This window comes from Pelodiscus sinensis, chromosome 12 (genome assembly GCF_049634645.1).
Source record: "Pelodiscus sinensis isolate JC-2024 chromosome 12, ASM4963464v1, whole genome shotgun sequence".
NCBI classification, from domain to species: Eukaryota; Metazoa; Chordata; order Testudines; family Trionychidae; genus Pelodiscus; species Pelodiscus sinensis.
In genome coordinates, this window is record NC_134722.1 from 47,350,622 (window position 1) to 47,367,064 (window position 16,443).

At 63.3% G+C, this 16,443-nt stretch overlaps 1 protein-coding gene across 3 annotated transcripts in view; it reads right to left on the bottom strand.

Moving 5' to 3' along the window:
• Positions 1–9,149: 9,149 nt before the first annotated feature.
• FHOD1 (formin homology 2 domain containing 1) overlaps positions 9,150–16,443 on the bottom strand; it is a 47,051-nt gene continuing 39,757 nt past the window's right edge. For all 3 annotated transcript variants that reach the window (XM_075940568.1, XM_075940566.1, XM_075940567.1), the window contains 9 exons: positions 15,475–15,627; positions 14,280–14,462; positions 13,826–13,945; positions 12,998–13,159; positions 12,737–12,927; positions 11,946–12,138; positions 11,696–11,858; positions 10,535–10,711; positions 9,150–10,333 (listed from right to left, as the gene is read on the bottom strand). In XM_075940568.1, coding sequence (XP_075796683.1) covers positions 10,251–10,333; positions 10,535–10,711; positions 11,696–11,858; positions 11,946–12,138; positions 12,737–12,927; positions 12,998–13,159; positions 13,826–13,945; positions 14,280–14,462; positions 15,475–15,627 — 1,425 coding nt within the window. In that variant the 3' untranslated portion in view covers positions 9,150–10,250. The remainder of the gene's footprint in view (positions 10,334–10,534; positions 10,712–11,695; positions 11,859–11,945; positions 12,139–12,736; positions 12,928–12,997; positions 13,160–13,825; positions 13,946–14,279; positions 14,463–15,474; positions 15,628–16,443) is intronic.

Sequence of the window (16,443 nt, forward strand, 5' to 3'; positions counted from 1 at the left end):
GGGACTAAAGCGGGCTCACCCCTGCCCTGGCCCTGCACCGCTCCCCAAAACAGCCAGTGAACTTCCTCCCACGTCCTGCTGGGCCCCCTCTCTGCTCTGTGGAGAAAGGATACAGGGTGGAAGAGGAGGCACCTTGACATCGGCACCCCCCTCTCCCTCCCCTGCCCTGCACAACAAGCAGGAGCGGGAGGAGGCAGCTCCCAGGCAAAGGGCAGGAGATGCGCAGCAGTGGAGGGAGGGGCAGGTGACGTGCTGCGCCTGACCAAACCAGGCAGGATCACCTGTCAGAGGCTCCAAGATCTTCCAGGCCATCCCGATCGACTGGTTGGTGACCACTGGTCTGACCATCCCTGGCAGGTGTCTGTCCAACTCGCTCTTCAATATCTCCAGGGATGGAGACGCCACAACCTCCCCAAGCAACTTCTTCCAGTGTTTAGCCACCCGGACAGGCAGGAAGTGTTTCCTAATGTCCAGCCTAACCCTCCCTTGCTGCAGTTTAAGCCCCTTGCTGCTTGGCCTGTCCTCAGAGGCCAAAGAGAACAATTTTCCCCTCCTCCCTCTGACACCCTTTTAGGTATTTGAAAACCAACATCATGTCCCCCCTCCGTCTTCTCCTTTCCAAACTAAACACGCCCAACTCTTTCAGCCTTCGCTCATCAGTTGTTCTCTAGACCTTGGATCATTTTTGTTGCTCTTCTCTGGACCCTCTCCCATTTCTCCACCTCTTTCTTGAAATGCGGTGCTCAGAACTGGACACAAGACTTCAGATGAGGCCTAATCAGTGTGGTGTAGAGCGGAAGAACGACTTCTCGGGTCTTGCTCACCACACCTCTGTTAACGTTTGCTCTTTTTGGCAACAGTGTCACACTGCTGACTCATAGTTAGCTTGGGGTCCACTCTGACCCCTAGATCCCTTTCTGCAGGACTTCTTCTTAGACAGTCGCTTCCCACTCTGAGAGAGAGACACGGATTGTTCCTTCCTAAGTGGTGCACTTTGCATTTGTCCTTATTCAGCTTCACCCTATTGACCTCAGCCCATTTCTCCAGATCATTTGGAATTTTGACCCTATCCTCCAATGCACACGCAAGCCCTCCGAGCTGGGTGGTATCTGCAAACTTAATAAGCGTCCTCTCTCTGCCATCGTCTAAATCGTTGATGAAGATATTGAAGAGGACCGGTCCCAAAACAGACCCCTGCAGAGCTCCCCTTGTTCTGCCCTTCCAGCACAACTGTCAACCGTTAATAATGACTCTCCAAGCCAGTTCTGCACCCACCTTACAGCAGCACCGTCTAGGTTGTAAGTGCCTAGGTCTGACCCCTGCGTGAGGCAGACCCTAGCTCTGTAATTCTTCTGGCAGCTCTTTTAGAGAGACTCCCAAAAGATGGATTGAGTGGGTGTGACGTAGTGGGGGGGAACTTGCTGGTTTCTATGGGTCTGTGGTAACCCCCACTGGCTGCCGCCGGTACCACAGCCCAGAAGGACAGGGATGGGTCATTATGCAAAGGGATCTCTCAACCGGTCCGACCAGCTACCCCTATGGAGAGGAACATAGGAAGGTGGAATGCTGCCCTGTCTGGGGGGCAGGGCTGGAGGAGAGTTAGTTAGTGTCTGTCTGGGAGCATGGAGGAAGCAGCCTCAGCAACAGGCTGGGGGGTTTAGAAGCCGAGACCCCTGCCCCATATCAAGGGGGGCTGAGGCATCCTAGGCCTGCCCTGTAACCCGGTGACATCTGTGCTGTGCTGCATACTGCAGAAGCAATAAACCATCTCTATGCTACTGGCTGGCGGAGGCTGTTCATGCCATTTCGGGGGTGCAGGAGGCGGGGGACCCCAACGCGCCGTCACAGTGGGGACAGCGTTTTGGAGGAGGAGTGGGGCCTCAAGGAAGGGGCGGAGCAGAGGGCGGAGCCACGGCCTTTTGTAAAGTGAAGAACAAGTCGGCCACTTGCACGTTCAGGAGCAACATGAGGGAGGCAAGGCGGAATTCCCGCCCTGGAATTTGGTCCGCAGCGTGAGGGGCACACCCTGGCTCCAGCAGGCAGTAAACAGGTCTGCGGGTTACGTCACCTCTTGCAGAACAGCACACCCCATGCGGCTCCAGGGACAATGGTGCTGACGCCACGGCCAGGCCCCGCCTGGCAGTTACATAATGGGAAGCGCTCAGCAGCACTCGGTCCCCACGGCGCCCCTCACCAGCTCCCATTCGGATCACCAGGCCAGCCGGCTCGGCCTGAGGGTCGCCCTGGGCCCGTTCCATCGCCGGCGTCACCCACAGAGGAAAGGCCGCGGGGCAAGAGAGGTTCTGGGAGACACCAGAGCCAGCCCGGGGCAACTCGGCTGCAGGGAACTGTCTCGCTGGTGCCCAAGGAGGGGGGAATACGGGCCCCTCCCCCAGGGGACGTCCACACAGCAGCATCACTGACGAAACTCCGAAATAACTAAGTGCGCGTCCACACGGCAAGCTGCTCTCTCCACATACCGGCCAGCTGGAGGACTGCTACCTCCGGCTCCCAGCACGGGGAGGACGTGGCTAAATTCGGCTGTAGCGCGCTGTGTGGACGGGCCCCCACAGCTGGGCCGGGTCTGTGGCGCCCCCGGGAGGAACGCCACCGTTTGCCCGTCCCCTCCCAGAGCGGAGTGGCGCTCAGCCGCCCGTTGCTCCAGCGGGGGCTCACAGCGACACCCGCAAGCCGCACGTCGCCTCTGGGCTTCGGTGACACACCTGGGGCCCAGCCCACGAATTTCAGAGCTGGCCATTCTCCTGTCCATTGCTGGTGCTGTGTTGCTTCAGGCACGCTGAAATGCAGTCACCTCTAGGCTGGGCTGGACAGCTGTTTAACACCTGCACAAGGTTTCAGGCAGGGGACAGTGCAGGCTGCCTTTCTGTAGAGCCCCCATCAGAACTACCGTGCCCTCCTGGCTTACGAAAAGAATAAACAGGAGGATTAGAAATTAACCCGCCCAGTCTTACGTCCCCTAGGCAGGGAATGAGCCATCTACATTAGGCCCCAGCTGGAGTATCATGTCCAGTTCTGGGTGCCACATTTCAGGAAACGTGGAAAAACTGGAGAAAGTCCAGAGAAGATCGACAAATGATGAAAGGTCTAGAGAACATGAGATATGAGGCAAGGCCGAAGAAATAGGCCTTGTTTACCTTGGAAAGGAGAAGACCGAAAAGGGACATGAGAGCAGATTTCAAGTATCGAAAAGAGTATCATAAGGAGGAGGAAGAAAAATTGTTCTGCTTGGCCTCTGAGGTTAGGATGAGAAGCAATGGGCTTACATTGCAGCAAGGGAGGTTTAGGCTGGACATTAGGAAAAACTTCCTGCCCATCAGGATGGTTAAACACTGGAATAAATTGCCTAGTGAGATTGCGGAATCTCCACCACTGGAGATATTTAAGACCAGGTTGGACAGACACCTGTCAGGGATGAGCTAGGGCAACTCGACTTTGGAAGCCCCGGGGGCCACACTGATACTTACAGAACATGCTGAGGGCTTCAACTTAAGTGTGGTTGCATATGCAAGCAAATCTATACAAATAGCTTCTCTCACACGGACAGGCATGAAAACAAAGATTAAGGCAAAACTACACAACAAGCAGGCCCCATTTAAGTCAGTTCTGCTGATATTAATAAAGTTCAATATTTACCCGATTTCTACCCATCTGACAGCACTTTTCATGAGCAATGACAGTCCAGGAATGTAACTACTAAAACACATCAACAGAAGAGCATTACACTGACTATTTTTTTGTTTCAGCTCCCACTTGCCGGCCACGTATTGATCCCCACATGAACCCAAACTGCACTGTGAGGCACAAACAAACTGGCCGTGGGCAGCATGCCAAGTTATTAATAAATATTTTATAACCCTTTACCTTTTCTCTCTGCTGCCATGTCTCCTCTCCTCGCTCCATCAGCTCCCCTGGTGCCTGCTGCCCCCCAACCCCTCACCCTCCTCTGCTGTCCTGACTCCTGCCCTTCTCACTGCCCTCAGCCCTCCTGCGATCTGCCCCCCTCCACCAGCCCTTCTCTCCCCCGTGTCCACTCCTCCAGTAGCCCCACTCTGATCAAGTGAGCTACCCCTCCTCATCCCCTCTCCTAACACCTCCCTTGCCTCTCTCCTCTGGTGCTGGTCCCTCCCCTGCAGGTGTCTGTCCTTCTGCTTCACCCCAGAATCCCCTGGTACCTGCATCTTCCCTTAGCCCTGCACCCTCCTGGTGCCTCCCCCTTCCCTCACTGCCCCTGCCCCCTTTGCCCTCTTTTTCTCTGATACCCATCCCCTCACCACCCTCTGCCCCCATTCCCCTCCTGCCCCTCTGTGCCCTCACACATGACTTGCTCCATCCCCACTTTTCTCATGCCCATCCCTTCTTTCAAGCCTTCTCCCAGGACCTCCTCCTCCAGCCCCCAGTGCCCTTCCCCCCCTCCTCTCCCAGCATCACCCTGTCCCCCCTCCTGCCCACTGACACCTCCCCTCCCGCCCTTTCTCTCGTTATCTGCACTTGGCCCCCTGGCATTTGTCTCTCCTGCACCCATGTCTATGCCTTCCCTTCCCCCTGCCCAAGCCCCTTCTCCTTCCACCCCTCTGCCTCTGCCCAAGCCCCCCCACCCCTGCCTCCTCTCCTCCCCTGCCCCCGCCCAAGCCCCTGCTGCCGTCGCCACCACACAAGCCCGTTCCCTACCTTCTGCCTTCCACATTGCGGGACCGGAGTCTGCGCTCAGGCCCTGGAGGCCGAACCCGGAGCCAGCCAGGCCCCGCAATGTGTCTCCCAGGACTTTTAAACTCCCAGCTGTGACATCATGTCACGCCTGGGCATCCTCCCCGCCCACGTGCAGACGGCGAGGAGGAGCCGCGCACAGCAGGGACAGTCCGAGGACACGGGGGACGCTCTGGGGGCGGGGGGGATGCCCACTCCAGACACTCGCCAGCACTTCCGGGTTCAGGGGCGTGGGGCCCACTTAGGCCCTGGTCGTAGCCTCCCTGATGGTGCGGTGGATGTGGCTAGGGCCTGTCATGGTGTCACTTGCGTAGCTGTGCGGACAGAGCTGGCAATGGGGTTTGTGGCAGGTGTAGATTCCTGGGGGAGTGTGTCTGAGGCGAGGCTGCCAGCGAGTATTTGCTTCAGGGTGGGGGGTGTCCGTAGGCGAGGCCTGTCCGGTCCCCCAAGGCCCGTGAGAGCGAGGGTGTGTTTTCCAGGGGAGCGTGCAGCCTGCCAGTGCGGCGCCGGAGGGGCGGCAGGTGACGGCGTGAGCTGTCTGGACTCAGGGCCCAGGCGAGCCAGGTCAGTGCGCGGGGGCCTGCTCCCCAGCCAGGTTTTGCTGAGACCGGGGCGGCGCCTGAGTTACAAGGCCCCGGCTCCTCAGTCCATCTAGCTGAGGGTGCGTCTGGGCGGGTGGGGGCACAGCGCAGAGCGGCCAGGCTGGCTCGAACCGAAGGTCCATCCAGCCCGGCGTCCTGCCTGCCGGCAGTGGCCAATGCCAGGTGCTTTCGAGTGAACGGCACCCGCCAGGGAGCTGCCCCTTCCTCCAGGGCTGGCCTTGTGCAGCCCCTCGCTCCCTCTCCCTGGCCTCTTAGCACCACTACACCCTTGGTGTGATGGATGCTTCATTAGCAAGGCTCTAGCTTCCTCCCAGCGAGCGCGAGCTCAGGCGCCATTCAAGGCCAGCGTCGGCTCCGGGCTGGGACGAGGCAAAGCAGCTCCAAGGCCACAGAGCTGAGATCTGCCAGATAAACCAGCCCTCGGGTGGCAGGCCCGGGAATGGAGGAGCCTGGAGAAAAGTCCCTGGACTCTTGCTGCTTCCCCCTGGCTCTGTGTCCTCCAGCAAGGGCAGTGCCGGGCTGAGAGCCAGTCACCCAAAGGGAACCGTGGCTCTGGGTTCGAGTCAGCCCGGCTTGCCTCCCTGTGCGCCAGGTCTGTCCCGTGTTACCTGCTGCTCCCTCCAGTGGGCGGCTGCGCCCGGCAGGCAGCATGGACATGGGGTCACCAGGCAGGCTGAGGGGCCACCAAGCTTGTCCACAGAGCATGTGACCCTGGAGGGAGAGGGGGCTGTGCTCCCGGCCGTGCCCCCTTGTGCTGGGGTGGCGTGCACTGCGCAGCCTCTGTTCACGCCGGGGTGCCCTCGAGCAGAGTATTGCGGACGGTCCTCGGGGTCCAGGCAGGGATGCCAGGCAGAGATACGGCTGGGGTGAGGCAGGGCTGGGTGGTGAGATGGGCACGGAGGACAGCCACATGGAACTCCCTCTGCGGCTTGCTACAAGAACCCGGGGACTGTGGCCTCTCAGCCCAGGAGCGGGGCTCTCTCGGCGGCCAGGCCCAGCTCTTCAGAAGTGCTGCCTCCCCCCTCCCCCAATGGACAACCATGGATCACCGCCCCGGAGGTTCCTTCCTCACCCCAGGCACTGGGTGCGAGGCTCTGGCACTCAGATGCCCCGGTGATGGGCTGGGTAGCACTACCGTGGGGGCTCAGAGCCCTGCCCTTACCCCTAGTTCAGACAACCGGCCTCCAGCAAACTGACGCGGAAGATCGAGCCTCTGCCGATTGCCCCCAGCCCAATGACACATGCCCCTCGCTCCTCCCAGCTGATTTTGCAACCCACCGCAGAAGGCTGGGGAGGAATCAAAAGCCCGCCCCAGAGGGGCTGGATCTTTCCTGCGGATTGGACACTGCGGGGTCAGGATTCCTGGGCAAGGCCAAAGACCCCCAGTGCGTGGCATGGCCCTGCTTTGCTGGGGGGAGCTAAGAAGAGAGCTCAGAGCCAGGGTGGGGTTCCTGGCCTGGTTTGCAAGAGGCTGCCTGGAGGTGGGTCCCCATGAGCCTGAACTGGGGGGAAGGTGATGGGGGGAGCCAGGACCAAGAAGAGGCGATGGGAGGGTGTGGGGAGAACTCTGTGCGTGCGGCTGCCCCATGGCGGGCCCGCGCTGCGTTCTAACCGGGCTGTGTGTTCTCTGGCTGGCTGTGTTCAGGCACCGCTCTGGGTGGAGGCTGGGGGGGGGGGGGGATATGGCCCAGGGAGGCCGGGCGGGGCGTGCTTTGTGTGGAGTTAAGTTACCAGCGCGGCCGCTGGGGCTGGAAGGGGTTTGCAGCGGCATGAGGTTGGGATTTCAGCAGGCTCTGCTGGGGAAGTGTTTGCAAGCCAGACACATGCAAGGGGCCCATCCTGCCTTCCCGGCTCCCTCCTAGCCCGTCTTCAGCAAACGGGCGCTGGTTAGCCCATAGCCAGGCTGGGCCTGCTTGGTCGTGCAGCAAAGGCATGTGAACGCCTTGTGACGGTGCGTCGCGGACCCCCAACCCCGCAGCCCCGTCTGCAGCCAGCTGGGACTCTGCCAGCCAAGAGAATGGAGGGCTTATGGCTTCGCCGAGATGCAGCCCGGCATATGCTCGACGCAGGCCTCAGGGGAGAAGCTGACAGCCCTAGTTCCCTTGGGGGGAGGGGTTCACAGGCCCCTGACCCCCTACTCAGGCTTTATCTGCTTCTTCCATGCTGCCCCACGCCACACTGCCCCCTCTCGGAAGCACAGAACACTCCTCCCCCAGGTAGCCACACCCCTTCCCTGGCCGGGGGGGGGGGGGGGGGGAGACGCTGCTAGTCACGGTCAAACCAGCGAATGCCCAACCAGTGTGGACCCAGGCCTTTCCCTGGGGACCGAGCGCTCAGCACGTTTTGGAGACGTCCATCCCCGCGTGCCCAGGTAGGCGGGAACATGCAGCAGCCGCAGGGACCTCTGCCCGCGGACAGGAGGCTCTCCAGGCAGGGGTCCAGCCCTGAAGCAGCTGTAGAAACGTGGATATCTGCAGGCCACGTCAGGGCTGCAGCAGGCAAAGCAGGTGGCCAGGGAGGCCAGCAGGGGAGCTGGTACCATGCTGTAGCCCTGCAGGCCAGCCCCCGCCTCCGTCCTGCACAGACGGCCAAGGAGCCCGAGAGAGCCCCAGCACGAGCCTCGAGGCAGGGAGGACCTCAGCCCCGGGGACTTGGGTGTAATAAACACGTGGGGTGCATCTAGACTGGCAAGATTTTGCGCAAAAGCAGCTGCTTTTGCACAAAAACGTGCCAGCTGTCTACACTGGCTGCTTGAATTTGCACAAGAACACTGATGTCATGTACAAAATCAGTGCTTCTTGCGCAATTCACGCTCCCGCTCGGGAAAAAGCCCTCTTGCACAAGAGGGCCAGTGTAGACAGGGAAGAACTGTTTTGCGCAGAAAATCCCCGATGGCTAAAACGGCAATCGGGGCTTTCGTGCGCAAAATCGCCTCTGGACTGGACATGGATGCTTTGTGCAAAAAGTGTTCTTGCGCAAAAGCATCCAGGCCAATCTAGACGCGCTTTTGCAGAAATACTTTTAACGGAAAAACGTTGCCATTAAAAGTATTTCCACAAAATCATGCCAGTCTAGACGTAGCCGTGTAGCCCAAGCCAGTTTGCTAACCCCTGCGCGGTGGCACATGGCTGGTGTGCTGCTCCTTGAGCACAGCATGAGAGGGTTGCGCTCGGCCGGGCAGACGCTTTGGGGGGATTTGGGGCTGTGCTGGGGTCACCCTGCACATAGTGACTGAGGTCAGAGACCGGGTTGGGGCTGCTGGGCTCAGAGCAACCAACCAGAGCTGGGCAGCACACGGACCCTCAGGGTGTGAGCTGCTTGTCTGCCGGGGTCCTGGCACCCAGGTTACGGGAGAGGCGCGGATCCAACCCCTTGCGGCTCAGGGCTGCATCCCAAACCAGCACAGGCAGGCCGTGGGGGGAGCACCCACTGGAAGTAAGGGCCTGCTGCATGTCCCACGGGAGGGGGGGGGGGGAGACATTGGATATTTCTGAGATGCTGCTGCTCAGGGAGTTATGAAGCTCCTTGAGGTCTGGGAGCACAGAGCAGGGCCAACCAAGCAGACACTCGTCCAGGGAAGGGCCGGTACCTGCCTCGGGCCGGCTGGCTTCGGGAAACACAACTCTTGGTGTGTTGCAGGCCAAGCAGCTGGTTTCTTCTCTGGCACAAGCCCATTAATCCCGTGCTCCTTGACCCTACTGCCATCGATTTTTTACCAATGCTTTTAGCTTCCCTTTTCAATTGCCTGCATTTTTCCACTGCTGAGTGTTATGTTTCCCTATTTGTTTTATGTACATTTTACTGCTTCTTTCACCTCCCCTCTGAACCAAGGTATTTTTTTATTAATGAAAAAAGACATCTTTGGTGATTGCAGACCAGTGAGGGGGGAGTTGGTCGGTTTTACATCTAATAAAACATTCTTAACTAACTGCCAGTTATGGAAGTTTGCATGTTTCCACATTTCTTCCCTCTCCCTTCTGCACATGGCAGCTTTCACTTTCGGGAGTTGGCCTTTACAGCACTAAATGGCTCTATCCCTAGACGTGACTATCCTGGTTGCATCTAAATAAATGAAACCTCCGTAATCCCTCACAGCTACCCCCCATCACAGTTAGTTCTATGACGCGCTCAACGGGAGCCGTTAGAAAGAGGAATAACCCCAATTGGGTGCAATAGTTCTTGTGCCGGAAAGTCACCGTAAATCAAGTCACCGTGGCACCCTGCCGACGGGGACAGCCGGGTGGATGATGCAGGAAAACACGTGAGGTGCAGGGCCGGGGGAGGGGAAGGAAGGGAAGGGAAGAGGCAGTCTATCCAAAGGCCTTCCCACCAGGCCTGGCCAGTGCCTGGGAGCCCGGCAGGCCCTCAGCACACGTGGAAACAGGCCTCTGGCTCCACCACCCAGGAGCTGGAAGATGGGCAGACAAGCGGCCGCGGCTGAATTCTGAGGTGCCAAGCGAAGTCGTCCACAGACGGCCGAGGGGCCCGCTCGGGGCAGCGTGTGAATTCCCACCACAGCTGGACACGGCCTTTGCCTCGGCCAGACGCTGGGGAGGGAGGCCAGGCGCCCCTGCTCTGACACAGGCCAGCTGTGCCAGCGCAGCAAGCCCTGCTCCCAGGGCCAGGCCCCCTCCCGGCTGTGGGGCCGAGGGGGCAGTCCCGCTGGAGGCCTGCGAGCCCAGCCAGGACCAGAAGGGAGCGTCACGGTCAGTGCCAACCCAGGTCCCCCCGCAGCTCCCCAGGGAGCGAGGCACAGGGGGTAGAGGGCGAACGCTTCCCGCTGCCTCGGGGCTCCCCACGCGCAGGCCCCGCCCTGCGAGGACCTTCCTCAGGCCACCCAGCGCAGTCCTGGGCCGGCCGGGCTCCCGCTCTGCTCGCTCCGGGCCGGGGCATCGCAGGCTCCGTCCACAGCCACGGCCAGCGTCACACTTCCACGCTGGGAGCCCGCGCCAGGCCCAGGGCCTGCACCAGCTCCTCACTCAGGCCGCTCTTCAGCGTCCGCCTCACTGGGGAGAGAGGTGAGAATGGGGGGGTCAGGCCCACCCACGCCAGGACACGGCCAGGCGCTCTGCCCAGCCACCCGCCCGGGCGTGTGGAGACGGGGGCGACAGCGCAGCCGGCCCCCGGGGACCCTGGCACCCCCAGACGTCGCCCTGCCGCCGCGGCTGGCAGAGGCCGAGTTGCCCCTGCCCTGGCACGGCACTTACGGGACTTCCTGCTGACACGCGACCTCCTGCGCTCCTTGGCGGCTTCTGGGCGCGGGCGGGCGCTGTGCGTGACCGACTGCACCAGGCGCTCCATGATCTCATCCGAGGCATCAGCGGGGGAGCCAGAGCCGTCGTCCTGGGGCACGGAGCCGCTGGAGGGGCTGGACTGGCCCATGGCTGCCCGGGGAGCATGGGGACATCAGCCGAGGGACCGGAGCAGCCAAGCTCAGCCTGCTCCCAGCCGCGCCCCACGGCCGCTTGGCTGCTCCCCTTCTACCAGCTGCCAGCCCCCCCTCTCCCCACAGAGCCACCCTCCCGACAGCCTGGACCTGCCAACCGACCTCCCTACCTCCCTCCCCCGCCAACCGACCTCCCTCCTGACAGCCTGGACCTGCCAACCGACCTCCCTCCCTCCCTCCCCCGCCAACCGACCTCCCTCCCGACAGCCCGGACCTGCCAACCGACCTCCCTACCTCCCTCCCCCGCCAACCGACCTCCCTCCCGACAGCCTGGACCTGCCAACCGACCTCCCTCCCTCCCCCCGCCAACCGACCTCCCTCCCGACAGCCTGGACCTGCCAACCGACCTCCCTACCTCCCTCCCCCGCCAACCGACCTCCCTCCCGACAGCCTGGACCTGCCAACCGACCTTCCTCCCTCCCTACCCCACCAACCGACCTCCCTCCCTCTCCCGCTAACCGACCTCCCCACAGCTGTTAGCGGGAGCTGGCCCAGCCGTAATCTAGCTCCAAGGACCCGCTAACAGGGCAGCCCAGCAGCGCAGAGCCGGCCAGCGGGCCAGGGCCCCACGAGGATGGGCTGGGTTGATGGGTCCCTAAGTTTTATGGGCACTGTGGGTGTGGCCTGTCGATCCCACAGGCAGTACCACCCAGGGTCCCTGGCTGCACATGGACCAGGACCTAGGCCACGGGGCATAGGCTGGGCTGAGCCAGGGGCCCCACAAACACAGAAGGGCCTGGGAGCAGCTGCGCGACAGGCTGTGCCAGGCAGGCTTCCAGCCGCAAGGGGGGGCCCATGCCCACAGCCCAGGGCGTTAGGTGAGCCGGGCTCTGCTCTGCTCTACCCAGGGACAGGCAGGCTCCCAGCACAGCCCCTGCCCTGGGGCCAGCACCGACGGTCCCGGGCCGGCCATGCCCCCTACCTCGGCTGGCCCTGCTGCGCCGGCTGTGGGGCTCCGCTGCCAAGCTCAACACGCTCTTCATAGTCTCGTGGCCTGCCTCTGCCTGCTGCTCGGGGGAGGCCGAGACCCGGGCCGGGGAGGGACTTGCCTCGGGGCTGCCGGCCATGCCGGAGAACCGCTCCATCTGCAGGGGGGGAGGCGAGGGCCGGCATGAGGGGAGGGGCAGATGCAGGCCTCAGCCGGCTTCCTGCCCCCCAGGGCAGCCCCGTACCTCCGTGATCATGCGGCCCCGGGTCTTGTTCCGCTGGCGGTAGGCGGCCCGTTTGCGCTGCTGCTGCAGGACCCGCTCGTGGCAGGTGCGGTACTCCAGGGCGAACTCCCGCAGCAGCCGGCAGAAGCGCGTCACGCTCATGTCCCGCGCGCCCGCCGGCGGGTAGCCCAGGAAGAGCAGGAAGGAGCGGAACCTGCCGAGAGACAGGGCGGCTGGGCGAGGGGAGCTCACACGGGCCCACCTACGCCCGGAAAAGCGGAGCCGCATCGGGCCGCCCTGACAATCACACGGCAGAGGAGTCCTGTAACCAGCCTGGCTCCCCTCGGCTCCCTGGCCCCCGCCTTCCCGGGAACGGCCGCCGGCTCCGTTCCCCCCCCCCCCCCCCGCCTTCCCGGGAACGGCCGCCGGCTCCGTTCCCCCCCTCCCCCCCGCCTTCCCGGGAACGGCCGCCGGCTCCGCTCCCCCCCCCCCCCCGCCTTCCCGGGAACGGCCGCCGGCTCCGTTCCCCCCCCCCCCCGCCTTCCCGGGAACGGCCGCCGGCTCCGCTCCCCCCTCCAGACCATGAGATCATGGGACCATGAGACCTTAATGGGCCCCCTGCAGTAGAAACACCCCCCACCTCCCACCTGCTGCCAGCCGGCACCGCCACCTCCCCTTTGCCCCTGCAGGTCTAGGAACTCCCTGCTGCAGGACTGGGAACACGATTCCAGGGGGAGCAAGGGACATGCGCCCTGCCCGGGGCCCCGCCTGCGAGGGCAGCGCCGAGGAGCCCGGCGGGCGGGCAGACCCACCTGTGCAGCACGCGCCTGTGCACCACCTGCAGCACGTGGACCCGCTGGGAGCTGTCCCTCAGGAACTCCGCCAGCTTGTTCTTCAGGCCCGCTTTGAGCTCGTGCTTGGCAATGGCCTTCAGATTCTGCGAGGAGGCCCGGCAGCGCCGCTCCAGCTGGCCCAGGCTCTCTGCCAGCGCATCGAAGTCCACCTGCGGAAGGAGCGAAGCTGCGCACTTGGCCCGCTGCACCTGGCACCCCCCCGGCCGCCCCGGGTCTTACCTTGGCCGAGCGGGTGATGGCCGCGATCTCCGAGTAGAGGTCACTGCTCTGGGGGAACCTCTCCACCACGGCGTGGCAGAGGTGGTGCAGCAGGGACTGCCGGTGCACGGTGTCCTTCACCTCCGAGACCTTCTCCAGGTAGCTCAGCTCAAAGCCCCGGCTCTGAAGCCCAAGCGCATGCTCAGCGCAGGGGCACAGCCCCCCCGGAGCCAGGGGAGCCCGGGTCACCCTGCCTAGCGCCACCTGCCCCGCCGCTGATTCTGCCTGCACCTCCCCAGCCGGGCCCCATCTGGAGGGGCTGGGTCACATTTACAACTGCAGGCTCCTAGGGCACAGCCTGCGCCAGAAGCAGAGCCAGGATCTCCCTGGCAGGGGGATGCGCCAGCCTTCCCCCCGCCTCAGTTTCCCCTCCCACGGCTGGTCTGCTTCATCCGTGAGCTCTTGGGGGTAGGGGTGGGGGCAGGGTTTGCCTTGCTCAATGTGTTTGTGGGTCACCAGGCGCAATCGCCCCTTTTCCACAGCTAACCAGCCCCCTCCGCCGACTCTGGCCTTTCGCTCTGCTCCCCCTGGGCCCCCCGCCTGGATCTCCGCCTGACAAGATCCTCAGTGCACACTGCCACGCACCAGCCCTGGCCCCAGCACGAAACCCCGGCAGCCCGTTGGGCGCTGACTGCAGGCCTCCCTGCTGCGGGGCACCGGCCCCCTTGGCACATCCCCCCGGCTTGGCCCCTCAGCCTCACGCAGGGCCCGGCGGCCTGGCCCTGCTGCCCACAGGGCGCTCCCGCCAGCGGGGGACCCTGCATCTCTCCCTAGGCCCCAGCTCCTCACCTGGGAGCCGTTGAGGAAGTTCCCCATGGCCAGCAGGGTAGCCAGGATGCAGCGGAAGGTCTGGTTTTGGGCCAGCTGGTCCATGCCGAGTTTCAGGTCGAACAGCGGCTCTGCGATCTCCTGCGTGGGGGAAGGTGCAGCTGCCGTGAGCGGCCGGCCGGCCCTGCCCAGTTCCCGCCCATGCGCACAGGGGCACTTGCCACTCTGTCGAGCAGCCAGGCACCGCGCCAGCGCCCACCCGGGGTCTGCTCCCCCAGGTCGGAGGGCAGCGCCGCATGGGGAGGGAGGCGGAACTCAGACCAGCCTGGGAGAGCAGAGCGCCGGCCCCCGCAGGGCCAGACCGGCCCGTGGCCCACATCTGCCGAGCGTGGCTGTACCATGCCCCATCCCCCGCCAAGCAGCAGTGGGACCCCGCATCCTGCCCAGCCCACAGGCTGGCGATGCCGGCGGCTACCTGCTCCGTGCTCTCGTAGTCCAGTTTGAAGGCCCACAGCTGGAGGCGAGCCGTGAGCTCGTTAATGGAGGCCAGGGTGAGCAGGAACTGCTCGGCGGAGCCCAGCGGGACGTCGGGGTTGGCCAGCTGCGCCTCCTGGATCTTCTGCTTCTCCTCCTCCGTGGGAACCATGGTGAGGATTTTCTGGAGGGCACAAGGAGCCGCAGGTCAGAGCCACAGGGCGGGTGGGCCTCGTGCCGGGCGGGGGCAGCTGGCTCAGTGGGAGCCTTCCAAGGCCACACGCAAGGAGAGGTCACGGGAGTGGCCACGGCCACTCATCTCCTCCCCTGTCCCCACCGGGACTATCATCGACAGGCCGGGCCCTGCCAATTCACGGCCAGGAAAAGCATCACGGACCATGGACTCTGGTCCCCCCACGTGGGCCTTTAACCCAAGCCATGCCAATGTCCTGGGTAGACTGGTGTTGCCCAAACTGGGGATCCTGACCCACAAGGGAGCTGCAGGAGGTTGCGGGATTGCCACCTGTACTTCTGTGCTGCCTTCAGAGGGGAGCGGCCAGAGAGCAGCAGCTGACGGCCAGGCCCCCATCCTGCCAGCAGCAGAAGTAAGGGTAGCAGTGCCCAACCCGCCCTAGAGTACTCGTGTCCTCCCGCACCTGCGTTTGGGTCAGCACTGAAATTCCAGATGTGAGCAGCTCCAATCATGGCAGCTGTGGGTTTTCAACGCCAGGACTGTGAAATTGACCAAGGCGGGCTGTGAATTTGGGGCAACCAAGCAGCCCGTGCGCCCAGCAGAGCAACTTTCGGGAGTGCCGATGGCCGGGGGCGCCCGGGCGCTTTCCTGCTAGGAAAGAACACAAGGGCCTGGGGAGCAGGGCTCGGCTGCGGGTGAACGCACTCAGCAGGGTGCTAAGGCACCCCCGGGTCAGGGGACCCCCACTGGAGCAGAGTCCCTGTCCCTGGCAGCCTGGGCATCTCCTTCCAAGGGCCGGGCCGGGCCAGACAAACCCACCCCGTGAAATGCTCTGGGCAGGGCAGGCTGGATGCTACACAAGGCCTAGGACTTGAGCAGTTCCCTCCCCCTGCGCATGGCCGTGCGGGGGGCACAGCAAGGCCAGGGTGCGCTTTGGAGGGGGACCCCGCGAGGCTGGAGCGCCACCTGCTGGGGACCGGGAGCCGGCCGGCCGCAGCCTCACCTCGATCCCTTCCTTGCTAATGGCGAACTCGTCGAAGTTGAGAATGGCCGCCTTGATGACGTGCGCGGGCGGCAGCACCGTCAGGCCGATGTTGATGGCGTTGCTCCTCTTGGGGTCCAGGACCACCGTGCACTTCTTCCCGTCAGCAGCTTTCTGAAAGGAAGGAAAGGGGCTGAAAGGCAGGTGTGGGGCATGCGGGCTGCCCCGAACCCTGCCGGGGGCACGTCGCCTTGATATCTGCTGTGAAAATCGGCGCTGACTCAGCGGAGCCAGGGGCAGGCAGGCCCCCCTCGCCACCTTCCCCTGCACCCAGGACCCGGTGCAGCGCGACCCCTTCGTGAGCCCTGCTGGTGAGGTTACAATGGGAGTTCCGGGCACGGCTTCACACGAGGGTGGGGCTCACAGCACGGCGACTGCACGATCACTCTGGCCAACATCGCCACGAGTGAGAGCAGCTCCGGGGCCAGGGCAGCCACGCCAGGCGCCCGGTGAGCTGAGCTTTGAGAGACAAAGGGCCCGTTTCCAACAGAGCTTCCCCCAGCCTGCGTTTCATTCTGGACTCAGGCCCGGTGCTCCCCCGACCGGCTGCACAGCCCTCCAACACAGCAGGGGCGGCTGGCATGCCCTGGAGACCGCGCGGACTCTCTGCCCCCCCCCGCCGCAGCAGGGCAGAGGCCAGCGCGGCCTGGGGAGGGGACTCATTCTAACCTCACACCCAAGAGAGGGGACTCATTCTAACCCCCCCTTCCTCCCCGCCCTGGGGCTGCTAGGCTGTGTGTGAGGGCAGGCACTGGATCGCAGCCCAGAGACGGCGCTCCCACTCCTCCTTTCCTACGTCCCACTCCGGGTGGCAGGGCCATACAATCAGCAGGAGCCATTACAAAAGGGTCCAGAATAAGACAGAGAAAATCTAACGGCCTCTGTACAAATCCATGGGACGCCCAGAGCTTGAATCCTGCCTGCAGATGC